At 31.0% G+C, this 15,924-nt stretch overlaps 1 protein-coding gene across 1 annotated transcript; it reads right to left on the bottom strand.

The window, feature by feature from the left end:
- Positions 1-7,364: 7,364 nt before the first annotated feature.
- Positions 7,365-11,196, bottom strand: LOC141528430 (uncharacterized). Its single transcript, XM_074244476.1, has 3 exons — positions 10,423-11,196; positions 10,137-10,337; positions 7,365-7,381 (listed from the first exon to the last, which is right to left on the bottom strand). The coding sequence occupies exons 1-3, from the start codon at positions 10,964-10,966 to the stop codon at positions 7,365-7,367; spliced, it is 762 nt and encodes a 253-aa protein (XP_074100577.1). The 5' UTR covers positions 10,967-11,196.
- Between the last annotated feature and the right edge of the window lie 4,728 nt (positions 11,197-15,924).

The raw sequence follows: 15,924 nt of genomic DNA, 5'->3' as shown, positions 1-15,924 counted from the left end.
CTTAGCAACAACGTCTGATAACTGTGCTACATTATTGGAGACGACACCTGATGAACTAGCCTTGGAGCAGCTAGCTCAGAGCTTAAGTGACTTGATAAATCCAAATAATATTGACGAAAATCAAGTTAAAAATACAATAACTGAGGAACCAATGCAATCCACTTCCACTCCCACGCCAAGTTTACGACCTCAGGTTGGTTTCTTTAGACCAAGAGTCATTGATTCGGACTCCGACGAAGAGCCAGTTCAGTCTCATTCTAATCATGCCGTCAGTAATCGTCCATGGTCTCATGTTCATATTCAATCGTCTCAAATTCATATAGTTGATTACTCCAGCAGCTTAGATGAAGAAGGTAATATATAATATTAGAATGATGAACTATAATTTGATTTTGAAAATACTTATTTTCAATGATATATTATACTTAGAACTTTTTTTCTTTATTTTCAGAGCTGTCGAGTGTAAAAATTAGGCCAGAAATTGCAACTACAAGATTGAATGTATCTCCGTATGATGTTAAACTATTGCCATCGATATCAGGGGATTCTGCACCTAAAAAACGTTATCGAGGAAAGAATGCAATTCTTACACGTCTTGAGTATCGCCAAAAGCTTGAAGAAAAAAAAATAAAGCTCAAGCAAAGAAAAAAGCAGTTCAGTCGGAATAAAAACGTAATAAAATCAAAAACTTTAAAGAAAAAGTGTTTAAAATTTAAAAATAAGGATGAAACAGTCTTTTGTATCCTCACTTGCCAAAGTTCCAGCTTATTCATCAAAAGCTAAGTTCTTGGCAGTTAGGATGCAGAAGGCTGTTATACTTGGCTCTCACCGTCTCTTAAGGGAAATGACTTTGGCCTGCTGTGATCACTAACCGCCTTGTTGTGCGGAGTGGTCCAGCAGTAACGGATGGAGCTCAGGCTGGGCCCTCGGAGAATCGGACTCCGGGGATAACCCCCCTGAGCATTTAATAACAAAATAATAATAATAATAATAATAAAACTCACAATAACATTAATGACAACATTAATAATCAGCATAAACAAAATCCCTGCAATATTGTTAGTATTGACCAAAAAAAAATTAAAACGGTCGAAAAAATATCTATGTAGGTTGCAATGAACATCGATCGCGCGACCTTGAGTCCTTCATAACACCGGAGCTGCACGTGTACAAGGTTGACGGAACGCATACCTCAAAATTTACAAGGACGAAAAAATTAAAAATCACAGGCGATTTCAATTTCATTATTATTTTATTACAATAAAATAATCTCTAATTAAGATGAATATTGAAATATATGAATCTAATTTGATATATTTTATTTATTTTCGTTATTATTATTTTCGATGCTGCTATCATTATCGCGTACAGTGCAAGAATAACGATGGAGCCAGAACGACATAGCAGGAGATGAAAAAGGCTCGACTCGGAGGTAGCTTGTGTGCAACAAGTATCAAGTAGTATAGTCGTTATCAAGTCAGACAGAGCGTCATGCAACAGAAGTGGGGCCAATCCAAACATAATAGAATGCTAGAATGAGTTTCATCAAAGTAGAATTCTAGTGGGGTTGTCGAGGATTCGCAGTGTCAGAGTTCGACCTTGGCAGACAGAACATGTGCCCAAATATTAATGTATAATTATTTATTATGTTATAATTATAGTTATTCATTTAATATATATATATATATATATATAAATATATATATATATATATATATATATATATATATATATATATATATATATATGTATATATTAGGGTGCTTTTTTTTTGCGACTATTTTTTTTTTCGCTCCCATCCCGAAATTTTGTTGGAAATACACCCAAAAAAATTCCCTGAAAGTTTGAGCCCTCAATATTAATATTAAGTACTCCTACACAGCGTGTGAAGATTTCCCATTTGAAATATACGAGAATTTTCAGTTGTTTTTTTTTAATTTCTATAGCTCAGTGGCATTTCATAGCATCGCTTTGACCATGGACGGGTTATTTTCAGAATTCAATGCTCTACAAAAGTGTCTATTGTCGCGAAGTCGTAACTCATACTGGTGGGGTAGTACGGATCGCCAAACCGAATTTTTCATAGAATTCTTGTTTTTTCACTCATTATCTCATAAACAACAAGACATACAGAAAAAATGTAAATGATAATTTTGTAGGAAATTCAATTCTCTACAAAAAAGGTCCTTACCACCAAATCACTAAGATCGATATTTTCTGAGATATTAGTCATTGAAGTTTACGTAGCATTGAATTTCCACAAAATGTTGAATCAAATCTTAAAAAATATTGATTTTTTTATTCGTATCATAATTATAATTAGTAATTACTTATTGATTAAGTTGCAAATTCAACGAAAAAAATTTTTAATTGTATTTTTCTGAAGTTTTTTTATTTTTAAATAAATTTCTCATTTAAATCACACCATAATATTTGAATTTATCATTTAATAATTCAATTTTAATGAAATTCTAGCTAAAAATATATTGTGTATGATCATTACGAAGAATATGGGATGTTTCTTTGTTGCTGTGTATTGTGATACTGATTAATTGCGGTTTATTTTTATTGCTCTAGTAGTACTACTGAGCTTTCACTTGACCTTGAATGCGTTCAACAAATTTCCCCTTTAATTGCAGCGCTTTCTTTGTTTTCGCGTACTAATCCCGCGAGAGTAAGAACAAAACTTAGTGTGCATTGATCAGTGTGACGCCGTTGTATGTATACTTTGTTAAATTTGAGGTTAGATCGACTTTAACAATCATTAAAATGAGTGAAAAAATTGGTAATAAAACTTGGAATTATTTGATTGGATTTGAAAGAAGCCAAATAAATAATAATAAGCTGCCTTCGTATCGTGACTTACTGAATTTGTTTATGTATAAACATCAGTCTTTAAAATTAACTATTCGAAATAGTGCTACTAGTGTTATTAACGATACTAATACTATTTAGGCTAGTTTCATGATTCCAACTATACGTCCTCAGCACAGTCTTGCGAAGTTGGAAAAATTTTATGCTGAATATATAAAAGTGAAGACACATCATAAGAGGGAAAAAAGATCGAAAGCACAAAAACAGAATGTTGAAAAGTTTAACCAAAAACTAGATAAATTGTTCGATATTTCCAATTCCACAATGGTTAAGAATTTGCCAAAAGAGCAGCAACAATTTCTGAATGAGTGTCAAAAGGGAAAAAGCAATCTTCACTCGCCCGTTACTACTTTCTTGCCGGTGGAAACTTTTCAGAATAAATCTGATACTGAACAGGAGATAGCAAATGAAGATAATGAGAACAATACAGACGAATTTGGTTAGTTTCTTCTCACATACAACTATAAATTATCAAGCTCAACAATCAATCATTTTTAATAATCGAAAACAATTTCTTATAATTTAAACTCATATTTTTTCTACTTACTTGTAAAATTTAATTCGCCTTAAAATTCTAATTTTCTTAACCTCATTTTCTGAAAATTGAATTCTATATAATTTTTCAATATTTTAAAATTTGTTTCTAGATTCATAACTTTTTTCTAATTATTAGTCTATCACTTTTGGTAAAATTTCTATCAAGTAAATCTGAATAAGTGAGATAAATCAAAATTTATTTAATTTAATCTAACGCGCCAAAAGAAGTATAACTTCAAAAAATTTGTTTTCGATTTTTTTGCAGTCGAAAATTCCCACGCTATTAAAAAATTGAAGTCACTGTAACCAATAAATTTAAAATACATATCATTTTATCTTATTTTTATTAGGTAAAATTGACGGAAACTGAATTCAAAGAATATCTTTGCTTCTGAATAACAGAAGCTGAATATAAAATTTGAAAAATGTTTTAATCGATTGGGTTTATTTATTTAATTCTGAAAAAATTGTTTTAGGCATGAAATTATCGCAACATTCGATGCCAGCAAGTTTTTGTAGTCTATCATCAAATTCCAGTGGGTTGAAACGAACATATTCTGATTTTGAGAATGAACTCCCTGTACCTCGTAAAAAGAAAAAAATCAATATTTTAACTCCAAAACTTGTATCAGCTTTAGATCGCACTGGAACTAGTGATAGAGATGCAATGTTTATCATTGCAGCTGTTATAGAAAGTCTGGGATTAGATATTGATAAATATAATGTGAGTTATTCTTCTATTCGCAATACACGTATTTCTAAGAGAGAAGAAATTGTCGATGCAATTAAAAAAGAAAAAATAGACGAATCTTGCGTAGTTCATTGGGATGGAAAAATGCTACATACAGGACAAGGAACATCAAAAGCAGAACGGCTCTCGATACACATTTCAGGAATAAGTGGCGAAAAATTTTTAGAAGCTCCGTTGCTTTCTGACGGCACAGGTATAAGTCAAGCTTCAGCCGTATTTCAGGCTCTAACGACACGCAATATTTGCGATAATATTAAAGGAATGTGTTTCGATACGACTGCTTCAAACACAGGTAAATTGTCAGATTGTTAAATTACATTTTCAAACCTACGCTAGTCATAATAATTAAAGGATATAATAAGAAGTCTAAATTTTTGGGTGTTTTTCAACGAGCTGTAACTTCGAATAGAATGATTGTAGAGCAAAAACAAAAAAAAGCAAATAGTAGCTCTAAGTGTCTAGTTTTTAGATACGACCATGACAATTTTTTATCACGTTTGAGTCGGGAGAAATGCTGAGGAAACTACAAGAAAAAAATTTTCCAAATTTTTTCTTGTCTAAAAAAGGTCTACGGGCTTCAAAAATGTTTTTCCATTCTTTCACTCAAAAACGCTTGCAAAAATTTAATGTCCTTTTATTTGACAGAATTAGAAAGCCTGTGCGATGATTTGCCGCGGAGTTATCGTCAATCAAAGCAAAGAAGTTCTTTTGATTTAACTTTGATAATTAATAACTCTGGGAATAATGGTCGTATGAGAAATTGAAGGAGAGTTTTAAAAACTACACGATATTTTCTATGAGATTCAGAGAATGGCTTTTGATAAAAAAATTTTTTTTTAATTGAAAATCCAAATCTCAATGAAAAAGATTTTTTTCTTAAGAATCTTTATTTTTCGATCAAAAAGATTGATTTTTTAGAAATTTGAAAAAAAAAAAAAAAATTTCAAGAAAATAAATAAAAATTGAGAAATTGCTCACAATGACGATTTTTGCGAAAACAAAAAATTTGAAGCTTCGAGACACTATGGAACAAAAAATCACAGCACTTTGAATTTTCCAGGGATTTTAGGAGATACTTTAAGGTTAAATTACCCATCAAATTTTTCGTTTATCCATTTTATCCAAAGTTATACCAAGTTATCCAAATATCTTTAATTATGCAAATTTTTGTCTTTTTTTCAGTCAAAATTTTCAATTCAGAAAAAATTTTCTCGTCAAAAACAATTCACTGTATCTCATAGAAAATATCGTGTAGTTTTCAAAACCCTCTTTGATTTCACATACGATCATTATTCCCAGAGTTATTGTTTATCAGTAAACAGAACTTTTTTGCTTTGATGACGATAACTCCGCGGCAAATCATCTCACAGGCTTTTTGATTCTGTCAAATAAACGGGCATTAAATTTTCTAAAAGAGCTTTTGAGTAAAAGAATGAAAAAACATTTTTGAAGCCAGTAGACCTTTTTTTAGACAAGAAAAAATTTGGAAAATTTTTTTTTTATAGTTTCCTTAGGATTTCTTCAGACTTAAACGTGATAAAAAATTGTCATGATCGTATCTGAAAACTAGACACTTAGAGCAACTATTTGCCTGTTTTCTGTTTTTGCTCTGCGATCATTTTATTCGGAGTTACAGCTCGTTGAAAAATACACAAAAATTTAGAATTTTTTTATGTCCCATAATTTTTGTGACTAGTGTATATTTTTATCAACCACTTCAATCAAAACAGATAATGTTTTTTTTTAAGGTGACACCAAAGGTGCTTGTCCTTTACTAGAGAAAAAAATTGGTCGTGATTTATTATACCTTGTTTGTCGTCATCATACGTCAGAGTTGATGTTACGAAATGTAGCAGAGGTTGCTTGGCCAGCCACAAATGGTCCAAATGTACCTATTTTCAAACGATTTAGAGACAATTGGGATAACATTGATAAAGTAGTATATGAAATCGGTTCCAATGATGAACATATTACCGACATTTTGAACGACAAAAAAAAAAGACATTCTCGATTTTATTGACAATCAATTAAAGGTATGAATTAATTCAATTTTACATTAATAATTGTGTATTTAAATGATGAACTAGTTTTTGACACATTTTTGTGTGTATTAAGGACTTATAAGTTTTTAATTGATAAATTTCAAATATCTTTTTGCTCGAATATTTTACAAAGTGTATTTTTCATTAACTCTATTTACAAATTTAATTAATTACATTATCATTCACTATCAAAGAAACCCATTGGTTGCTGATAATGATTACAGTTTTCTCACTTTTTTATTTTTCTTTCTTTTCATATTTTTCAACAAGAATCATCATCCAAGAGACGACTATAAAGAATTACTGGAACTAAGCAGTATCTTTTTAGGTGGTCGAGGTGATAAAGTTCAATTTAAAGCCCCTGGCGCTTGTCACCATGCAAGATGGCTTTCAAAAGCTCTTTATTGTTTCAAGATATATTTATTTCGTAAGCAGTTTAAAGTACCAGCGAAAGAAACAGATGCTTTGCGAAAAATTCGTGTTTGTTGTATTATTTTACGTGAAAATATGGTTTACTGCTCCATATGCGATAAAAGCCCCAAACTCAGACTTACAATTAGTAAAAGATCTTATCGAACATCGAAAAATTCATCCGGAAATCGCTAATGCAGCTCTTGAAAAATTATCTAAACATCTATGGTATTTGCATGAACAACTTGCTTGCTTGGCGCTGTTTGATAATACAGTATTACCAGAAGAAAAATTGAAAATTGCGAAAAAAAATTGATGGTATTCCCGCTGTAAAGCAATCGAATAAGCATTACTCAGAGCCTTACAAAACAATTACTTCACTCAGTGAAAAAAACATCAGTGATTTTGTGACACCAAATTCAGTTTTCATCTTTAAACAGTTTAACCTTTCATATGAATTTTTAAATTCTGAATTTCATACATGGGAATCAAATTTTGAGTACCAAAAATGTTCTGAAACATTCAAAAAGTTAAAAGTTGTAAATGATACTGCTGAGCGAGGAGTAGCTCCGACTCCAAGATTCAATGAAGCTTTCACCCGCTCTGAAGATGAACGACAAAAAGTTTTTCAAACAGTACAGCATCACCGTTCGCAACAAACTGTGTACTAAATCAACTTACAGCATAAAGAAAATGGTGTAAAATATTTAATTTATCGTATTTGATCATACATGTAGTTGAGTTCAAAGTTACATAGACCTGATATCTTAGTAATTTATTTAAAAATAAAAAAACTTCAGAAAAATACAATTAAAAATTTTTTTCGTTGAATTTGCAACTTAATCAATAAGTAATTACTAATTATAATTATGATACGAATAAAAAAATCAATATTTTTTAAGATTTGATTCAACATTTTGTGGAAATTCAATGCAACGTAAACATCAATGACTAATATCTCAGAAAATATCGATCTTAGTGATTTGGTGGTAAGGACCTTTTTTGTAGAGAATTGAATTTCCTACAAAATTATCATTTACATTTTTTCTGTATGTCTTGTTGTTTATGAGATAATGAGTGAAAAAACAAGAATTCTATGAAAAATTCGGTTTGGCGATCCGTACTACCCCACCAGTATGAGTTACGACTTCGCGACAATAGACACTTTTGTAATTAAAAAAAAAAAATGAAAGTTCTCGTATATTTCAAATGAGAAATCTTCACACGCTGTGTAGGAGTACTTAATATTAATATTAAGGGCTCAAACTTTCAGGGAATTTTTTTGGGTGTATTTTCAACAAAATTTTCTGGATGGGAGCGAAAAAAAAAAATAGTCGCAAAAAAAAGGCACCTAATATATATATATATATATATATATATATATATATATATATATATATATATATATATATATATATATATATATATATATATATATTAGGGTGGTCCTTATGTTGGGTTTTTTGAAATTTTTTTTCACGATAGTTCAAAATCGGTTCAAAATCTATAAAAAAAAAATCATGCCAAGTTATAGCTCTTAATTTTAATATTAACCCGCGCCCCCGACGGTCAAAGTTTTAAAGGAAAATAACATGGGAAAAGTTATATTTTACTTTGGAATTTTTACGTCATAAACTAACCAACAAATCACATCAAAAATATTTTTCTAATGCAAAATTTAACGGCCTACAAAAAGGTCTCTTATCATTTTTGATAATTCTAACGGTTTTGAAGTTATTCGAGGTCTAAATTGAAACTATAATCTTTTTCATAGTTTTTTCTGGTCATTTAATAATTCAACAATCATAGACGGGTTATTATTCATATTAAATTACTTTTTTACTTATGCATATAATTTTGAACTATAATTTACGTGAAAAGTATTAATCAATTAAAGAAGTGTATTATTAATATTTTAATGAATCGAAAATGTACAAACATTACCATTTTTGTTTTTAATTACAGATACTTTCATGAAGTTTTTACATTAGTTTTTTTAAGTGCGTCAGGAAACATTTGACGATGATCTTTAACCAATTGTAACACGTATTGCATTTGTTTTTCATCCTTAGTATAACGATTACAAAAATCTTGCACTAGTTTAACTCCTCTTTCAGCACAGTCATTCACAACCGATAGTTTTTAGCGAATCGTAATGCAGTTTTATAGTGTTCATTATGAGCCCATTCAGAAGGATGAATCTTTAAAAATTCTGTTTGTAACTCGAATCTATTGAAAAAATTGATCGATTCTGCAGTTACGAAAAAGTCAATATCATTATATAATAATTCAGTTATGCTCTTAATTTGAAAGCGTTTAACACTACATTTTTCACTAGTATAATCCAAGTCTTCTTCCGGAATATCATCAATCACAATTGTTTCTTCTTCTTTACGCAGCTTAGCGACAATTTTTAATTTTGTTTCTTGTGAAACTTCCTCATCAAAAATAGCCATGATTGCTAATTCTGGTGATAAATACCACAAGTGATTCATAAATCTACTAATTGCCACAGTAGCAAGATTACTGTTGATTGCCTTAAAGTTGTTGAGTTCTTTTATAAACTGTAGATCATGGTACGGAACTTTGACACTATTTGACGACGAAAACCAAGCTTTTACATAAACCATTGTCACAAAAACACATATTTGCCGTAGTTTATTATCTTCACCTTTTTTCAATGACAATTGCTCCCGAAGCATGTACATTTTCAATATATAAATAGCTTTTGCCATCCATCGTGCATGGTGACAAGCTCCTGGCTTACGAAAACTAAATTTTTCGGGGATGACACCGATAAAAACTAAAGTAAGCTCTAATAACTCTTTGTAATCATCACGAGGCAGTTGTGATGCAAGAGTTTCAGTCGCAAAAGTTCTAATAGATTCAATTTTTTCATTTGTCAAGATATTATCATTTTTCGGATCATCTAAACCTGTTTTGTAACTGAGTTTATTTAAATCTCCCCATTGCTTTTGGAATCGGATAAAAAGTGGAACATTAGGACCAACAGTATTTGGAAAAACAGCTTCGAAGACATATCTTAGGACTATTTCAAATATATGATGCCTACATGGAAGATACAACAAATCTCTCTTTCTAACAATTTTTCCAGTAATGCAGCAGCACCATTACGAAGGCCTAAATTTGAAGGAGTAGTGTCACAGCATATTGCTTTTACAGATATGTCGAATCCCCAGTCACATAATGTCTTATGAACTACAGAAGCTTGTGCCATTCCAGTTCCATCTTCACTCGTTGGTACACCTAACATAATTTCTTTACTTTCTGAAGTAATTATTACAGGCAATCGATGAACAGTTTCTGTATTTAACAAATTAGGTAATAATTTTCTATCCCAATGTACAACAATAGATGATAACTTTAAGTCTTGGAAATATTTTTTATTTCTATTGATTTTGACTCTCGCATAGTAAGCCGACATCGGCGAATAGATGATCGATTGACAATAATGGAATTAATATCCACTTCTAATAATTTTAAATCGATAAGCGACTTACAAATAGCTGTAGTTATAAACACAGCATCTCTGTCGCTTACTTTACAACGGTCAAAAGTAGCTACAACTCTTTCGTTGAGAATATTGTGAGTTCCTCTTATATTTCTTGATTTAAATTGGCCGGCAGTAGTTGGAATGTATACTTCTCCACTAGAGACTGATTGAGCACTTCCTTGGCTTGATAAGAGTTCAACGTTTTTGTCTACAAAAAGGATAATGATAAGACAAAAATATCTTCACTATAAAATAATAAAATATCAATGAGTAAGTTGATTATTATAATTTACCAAATAATGATTTTTCTTTTTCACTTTCCAATTTTCGTTTTTCGAAATCCAATTGTTTCTCTAATTTTTTAACACCAATTTCATCGTCATCGTATTTCGTCTTAATATTTGCAATAAAACCAATTCGTTCATCTGATCTCTGATTATTCAAGAATTCTTTGGAATTTTCATCAACCATTTCAAATACATTTGACGGTGCGATGTCAAATAATTTTTTTAATGAACAGGAAAATTCATTTTGTTTTTTCACAGCAACTTCACTCCGATTTCTATGTTTAAGAAGTATGCGCCACTCATCATACAGTTTTTTCAACTTATCTCGACATCTTTGCACATCTTGAACGGGAATTCGAGCTTTCTTCCAAAACACAATAATTTCATCAATCACTGCAGCAACACTATCTGTGATAGTATTATTTAAAATACGTGTATAAAAAAATAACACTTTCAAAGCTTGCAATTTCGATGGTAATTTGTTACCTACGATTTGAACGTCAACATCACCAATCAAAAAAATGTTTTGACGTAAACGTGATAACTCCATATTTAACTGATTACTTAAATATCGGATAAATGAACTCAAAAAATTTATTTATATATCAAAAAGGCATCAGTACTAGTAATTGAACGATTTTGATCAAGCTGAGAAATAAATGTAGGTTATGAGTAATCTGAGAATTAATTTTAGTGTTAGAGATTGAAGTAAAATCTAATAGATGGCGGCATGATCGGTTTCTAAAATGTTTTTAACCAGAAATCAAAATTTGAAATTGGAGTTTGCTGATATTTGTACCAATAACAATAAAAATCGAGACAATAGGTCCCGAATTTCTTTTGTATCCAAAAAAAGTTAAAAATCTTTAAAATCTTTAAATGACCAAAAAAACAGAAAAAAACTATGAAAAAGATTATAGTTTCAATTTAGACCTCGAATAACTTCAAAACCGTTAGAATTATCAAAAAATGATAAGAGACCTTTTTTGTAGACCGTTAAATTTTGCATTAGAAAAAATATTTTTTGATGTGATTTGTTGGTTAGTTTATGACGTAAAAAATTCCAAAGTAAAAATATAACTTTTCCCATGTTATTTTCCTTTAAAACTTTGACCGTCGGGGGGCGCGGGTTAATATTAAAATTAAGAGCTATAACTTGGCATGATTTTTTTTTATAGATTTTGAACCGATTTTGAACTATCGTGAAAAAAAATTTCAAAAAACCCAACATAAGGACCACCTAATATATATATATATATATATATATATATATATATATATATATATATATATATATATATATATATATATATATATATATATATATATATTAGGGTGCCTTTTTTTTGCGACTATTTTGTTTTTTCGCTCCCATCCAGAAAATTTTGTTGAAAATACACCCAAAAAAATTCCCTGAAAGTTTGAGCCCTTAATATTAATATTAAGTACTCCTACACAGCGTGTGAAGATTTCTCATTTGAAATATACGAGAACTTTCATTTTTTTTTTTTAATTACAAAAGTGTCTATTGTCGCGAAGTCGTAACTCATACTGGTGGGGTAGTACGGATCGCCAAACCGAATTTTTCATAGAATTCTTGTTTTTTCACTCATTATCTCATAAACAACAAGACATACAGAAAAAATGTAAATGATAATTTTGTAGGAAATTCAATTCTCTACAAAAAAAGGTCCTTACCACCAAATCACTAAGATCGATATTTTCTGAGATATTAGTCATTGATGTTTACGTTGCATTGAATTTCCACAAAATGTTGAATCAAATCTTAAAAAATATTGATTTTTTTATTCGTATCATAATTATAATTAGTAATTACTTATTGATTAAGTTGCAAATTCAACGAAAAAAATTTTTAATTGTATTTTTCTGAAGTTTTTTTATTTTTAAATAAATTACTAAGATATCAGGTCTATGTAACTTTGAACTCAACTACATGTATGATCAAATACGATAAATTAAATATTTTACACCATTTTCTTTATGCTGTAAGTTGATTTAGTACACAGTTTGTTGCGAACGGTGATGCTGTACTGTTTGAAAAACTTTTTGTCGTTCATCTTCAGAGCGGGTGAAAGCTTCATTGAATCTTGGAGTCAGAGCTACTCCTCGCTCAGCAGTATCATTTACAACTTTTAACTTTTTGAATGTTTCAGAACATTTTTGGTACTCAAAATTTGATTCCCATGTATGAAATTCAGAATTTAAAAATTCATATGAAAGGTTAAACTGTTTATATATATATATATATATATATATATATATATATATATATATATATATATATATATATATATATATATATATATATATATATATATATATCGATCGATCGAAAATTCTCAACAGATTCTAATGAAATTAAATTAATTTCATTTTATGTCAGACGAAAGTTAAATGGATAATATGATTATTCATTCTATGAAATCTACCTTCCATTTCGGGTGTGGCCGCATTGCGTTTTTATACTTGTAATTTACTTGGCGCTAAAATACTTGGCATTTGGCACCACACGGTAATTGGTGAAAATTATTTAGCACAAAAAATTACTTAAAATCAACAAAATACTTGGCTTAAAACGTACTTGACATTTTCATTACTTCAAAAAAACTTGGTCTTCAATTAACACCACAACGAACTTTACACAATAAGTACCTAAAATCAAAATTAATTGAAATTGTACTTTGAATCTAAAAATTTTGATACTTATTTGACATCAAAAGTACTTGGCGCGTACTAGGTATGAAAAATTAAGAAAACGGTTGACCCTAAAGGGGATCCCTGTAACTTCCCGCTAATTTCATACTTTAACGCTCAAAATGACACTTCAAACTCAAAAATAGAATGTTTGTTGAACTTTGAGCTCTCCGAGGTCACAAGTCTGATGGAAGTTCAATAAAACACTATTTTTTGAATTTTAAAACCGCAATACCTTTTGAATGAAAGAATCGATTTTCACCCTGTTGGCAGCATTCAAAGCAGTTTTTTAACTTTTATGATATTCGTTCAAAAACGAATTGATCGGACTTAAAATTTCGGTGAAATTCGAAAAAAAAACCTTTTTTCCAATTTTTTTCGTCAACGATAAGTCACGAATGAATCACCCGATTTTGACCAGCTTGGCGGCGATCGACATGGTCTTTTGATGTTAAGAGCTGATTAGTTTTTGGAATTAATCGGCCAGACCGTTTAAAAGTTATTCCAAAAAAACCAGATTTAAAAAAATTTTTTTTTATCGTTCTTGTGAGATTTCTCAAAATCTACCCGTCCGAATCAGTCCAAATTGCATTTAAAATCTAAGTTTAGTCGAGCCCTCTCGAATAGAGTTAACCGCGATGAAATCGGTCACGCCGTTTCACACACCGCCCCCCCCCCCACACACACACACAGAAGTGAAACTGTTAGCATATACAGATGATGTTGCCGTGGTGATTGTCGCGAAGCATCTCGAAGAGATAAATCTGGTCTTGGACATTACATTTAGACGGATTAACTTATGGATGGATACAGTTAACTTGCAATTAGTTAAGTATAAAACCGAAGCAGTGCTCATTACCAACAGGAAAGCAATGGAAACCATCGAGTAACAAGTTGGGGAACATGAGATCACATCTCAACCGTACATTCGATACCTGGTAGTGATGCTTGATGCTCGACTCAATTTCAAGCAATAAGTCGAACATGTGACTGCCAACCCTAATTAAAAATATTGATCGAAGAAAATTGAAAAAATTCGCTTCATGCAAATTATATATCTATATATGCAGAGAAATTGGAATTAATTGAAATTATTGAAAAATACTCAAATCCCATAATAATGAATTTTTTTCAATTAATGTTTTGAATCAGGGAAAGCATCAGTAGTTAAAGCGAGCCTAGCACGACCAATGCCTAACATTGGTGGACCAAAGCAGAGCAGAAGACTACTGCTGTCATCAGTAGTAACATCCGTGCTCACATATGGCATCCGTGCTCGGCTACGCCTCGGGCATCGTGGCGCGCAGTGCAAAAATCTCAAACTTTCTGCCCTAGTAGTGTAATATAATATTTCCAGTGTATATTATTTCTACATCTCTTATGGAAAATTCCTACCTAACTTGGAGTCTACAGGAGCTATAGTTTAAAAACGGAAATTTTTCATTGTTAATGCCCTCGCAAACCACTTTAGAAGAGGAATTCTTTTGAATCCGTTCTTGACTGACCTCTACATGGCAAAAGTAATATTCCTACCAAATTTTAAGTTTCTAGGTCCGATGGTTGTTGGAGTCATCGGCTCATGCGTGTCATCCTACCTACCCCCACTATCCTATCATCATCATTATACCATAAGAATACAATTGTACTAATCACTAATCAGTCTGTTATAATAAACCATCAGGTATAGATGCTATGTAACGGTTCCTTGTAACTACTCATTCACCTGAACAGGTATTCCACTCAAAATCCCAACAATGGTTTCCGATATATCGTGATGAGTGACGATTTAGAGGGAAATCTCCTTTAACAATATAAATAATTTTAAAGATTATAATTTATAATAAGACATTCAAATATACAAAGTCTAAAGTAATATAAGAACGTGACTTTTGCATTTTTTCAGTTAATAAAAATTTGTTAAAATAGATTATTTTCATCAAAATACAATATTAGATAACATGAGTTATATAAATAACAAACCGTGACACTTTTTCACCTTAGAGATTTAGCTCACAAGAATGATGAGATGTGCATCAACTTATGAGTCGTTAGGTGTAAGAGTTAGTTATCGATCAAGCACGCGGCTCGGTTTCGAATCTCGGTTAGGGCAATTGCGATTTTCGTTTTATTAACAGTTAAGCGGGGAAATACGTGTAGAAGGCCGTTTTCATGCTAATTTTCAATAATTTTTTAACTTGCCGCTAAAAAAATTAAAAATTTTCAAAAATCGGGAAGTTATTGGTTTTACCCCGTTTTGGAAGAATTGAGTTTCCAACGGACGCGCGCGCGCGCGCGCGTGTGTGTGTGTGTGTGTGTGTGTGAGTGAGTATCTGACCCTCTTCTAACTCTTGAACGGCTCGACCGATCGAAACGCGGTTGGTGGCATTCGATTAGGTTCCACCAAACTTAGATTACCTGAAAATTTGAACCGATTCGGACAAGTAGATTCCAAGAAATCTAAAAAAAACTGCAAAAAAAAATTTTTTTAAAAGTGTTTTTTTTAGAATAACTTTTAAACGGCTATACCGATCGATTCCAAAAACAAGTCAGCTCTCAACCTTCAGAAACGACGTCGATCACCGCCAATCGCGTTAAAATTGGTTCATTCGTTCGTGAAATATCGTGAACGAAAGAAATCGAAAAAATCGAAAAAATGGATTTTTTTAACAAAAAAACTCTAAAATTTTACATCTGATCAATTTATGTTTATATATTGTTTATAGTACTTAAGAATTTGCATCGATTGCTGCAAACCGCGAGAAAATCGGTTTACTAAATCAAAAATTAGAGCAG

The sequence above is a fragment of the Cotesia typhae genome, unplaced genomic scaffold, assembly GCF_013202065.1.
Source record: "Cotesia typhae breed Kobodo isofemale line unplaced genomic scaffold, CoteBio_Ctyphae contig_43, whole genome shotgun sequence".
Taxonomy (NCBI): Eukaryota; Metazoa; Arthropoda; class Insecta; order Hymenoptera; family Braconidae; genus Cotesia; species Cotesia typhae.
This window is presented reverse-complemented; position numbering and strand designations above follow the sequence as displayed.

What these genes read in the sequence shown, in the direction of transcription:
- LOC141528430 (XM_074244476.1), bottom strand. Translation starts at nt 10,966, where the DNA reads ATGGAGTTATCACGTTTACGTCAAAACATTTTTTTGATTGGTGATGTT. An exon ending in AAAAGAAAAATCATTATTTG is followed by an intron (nt 10,338 to 10,422) that starts GTAAATTATAAT and finishes TCCTTTTTGTAG; the next exon opens with ACAAAAACGTTGAACTCTTA.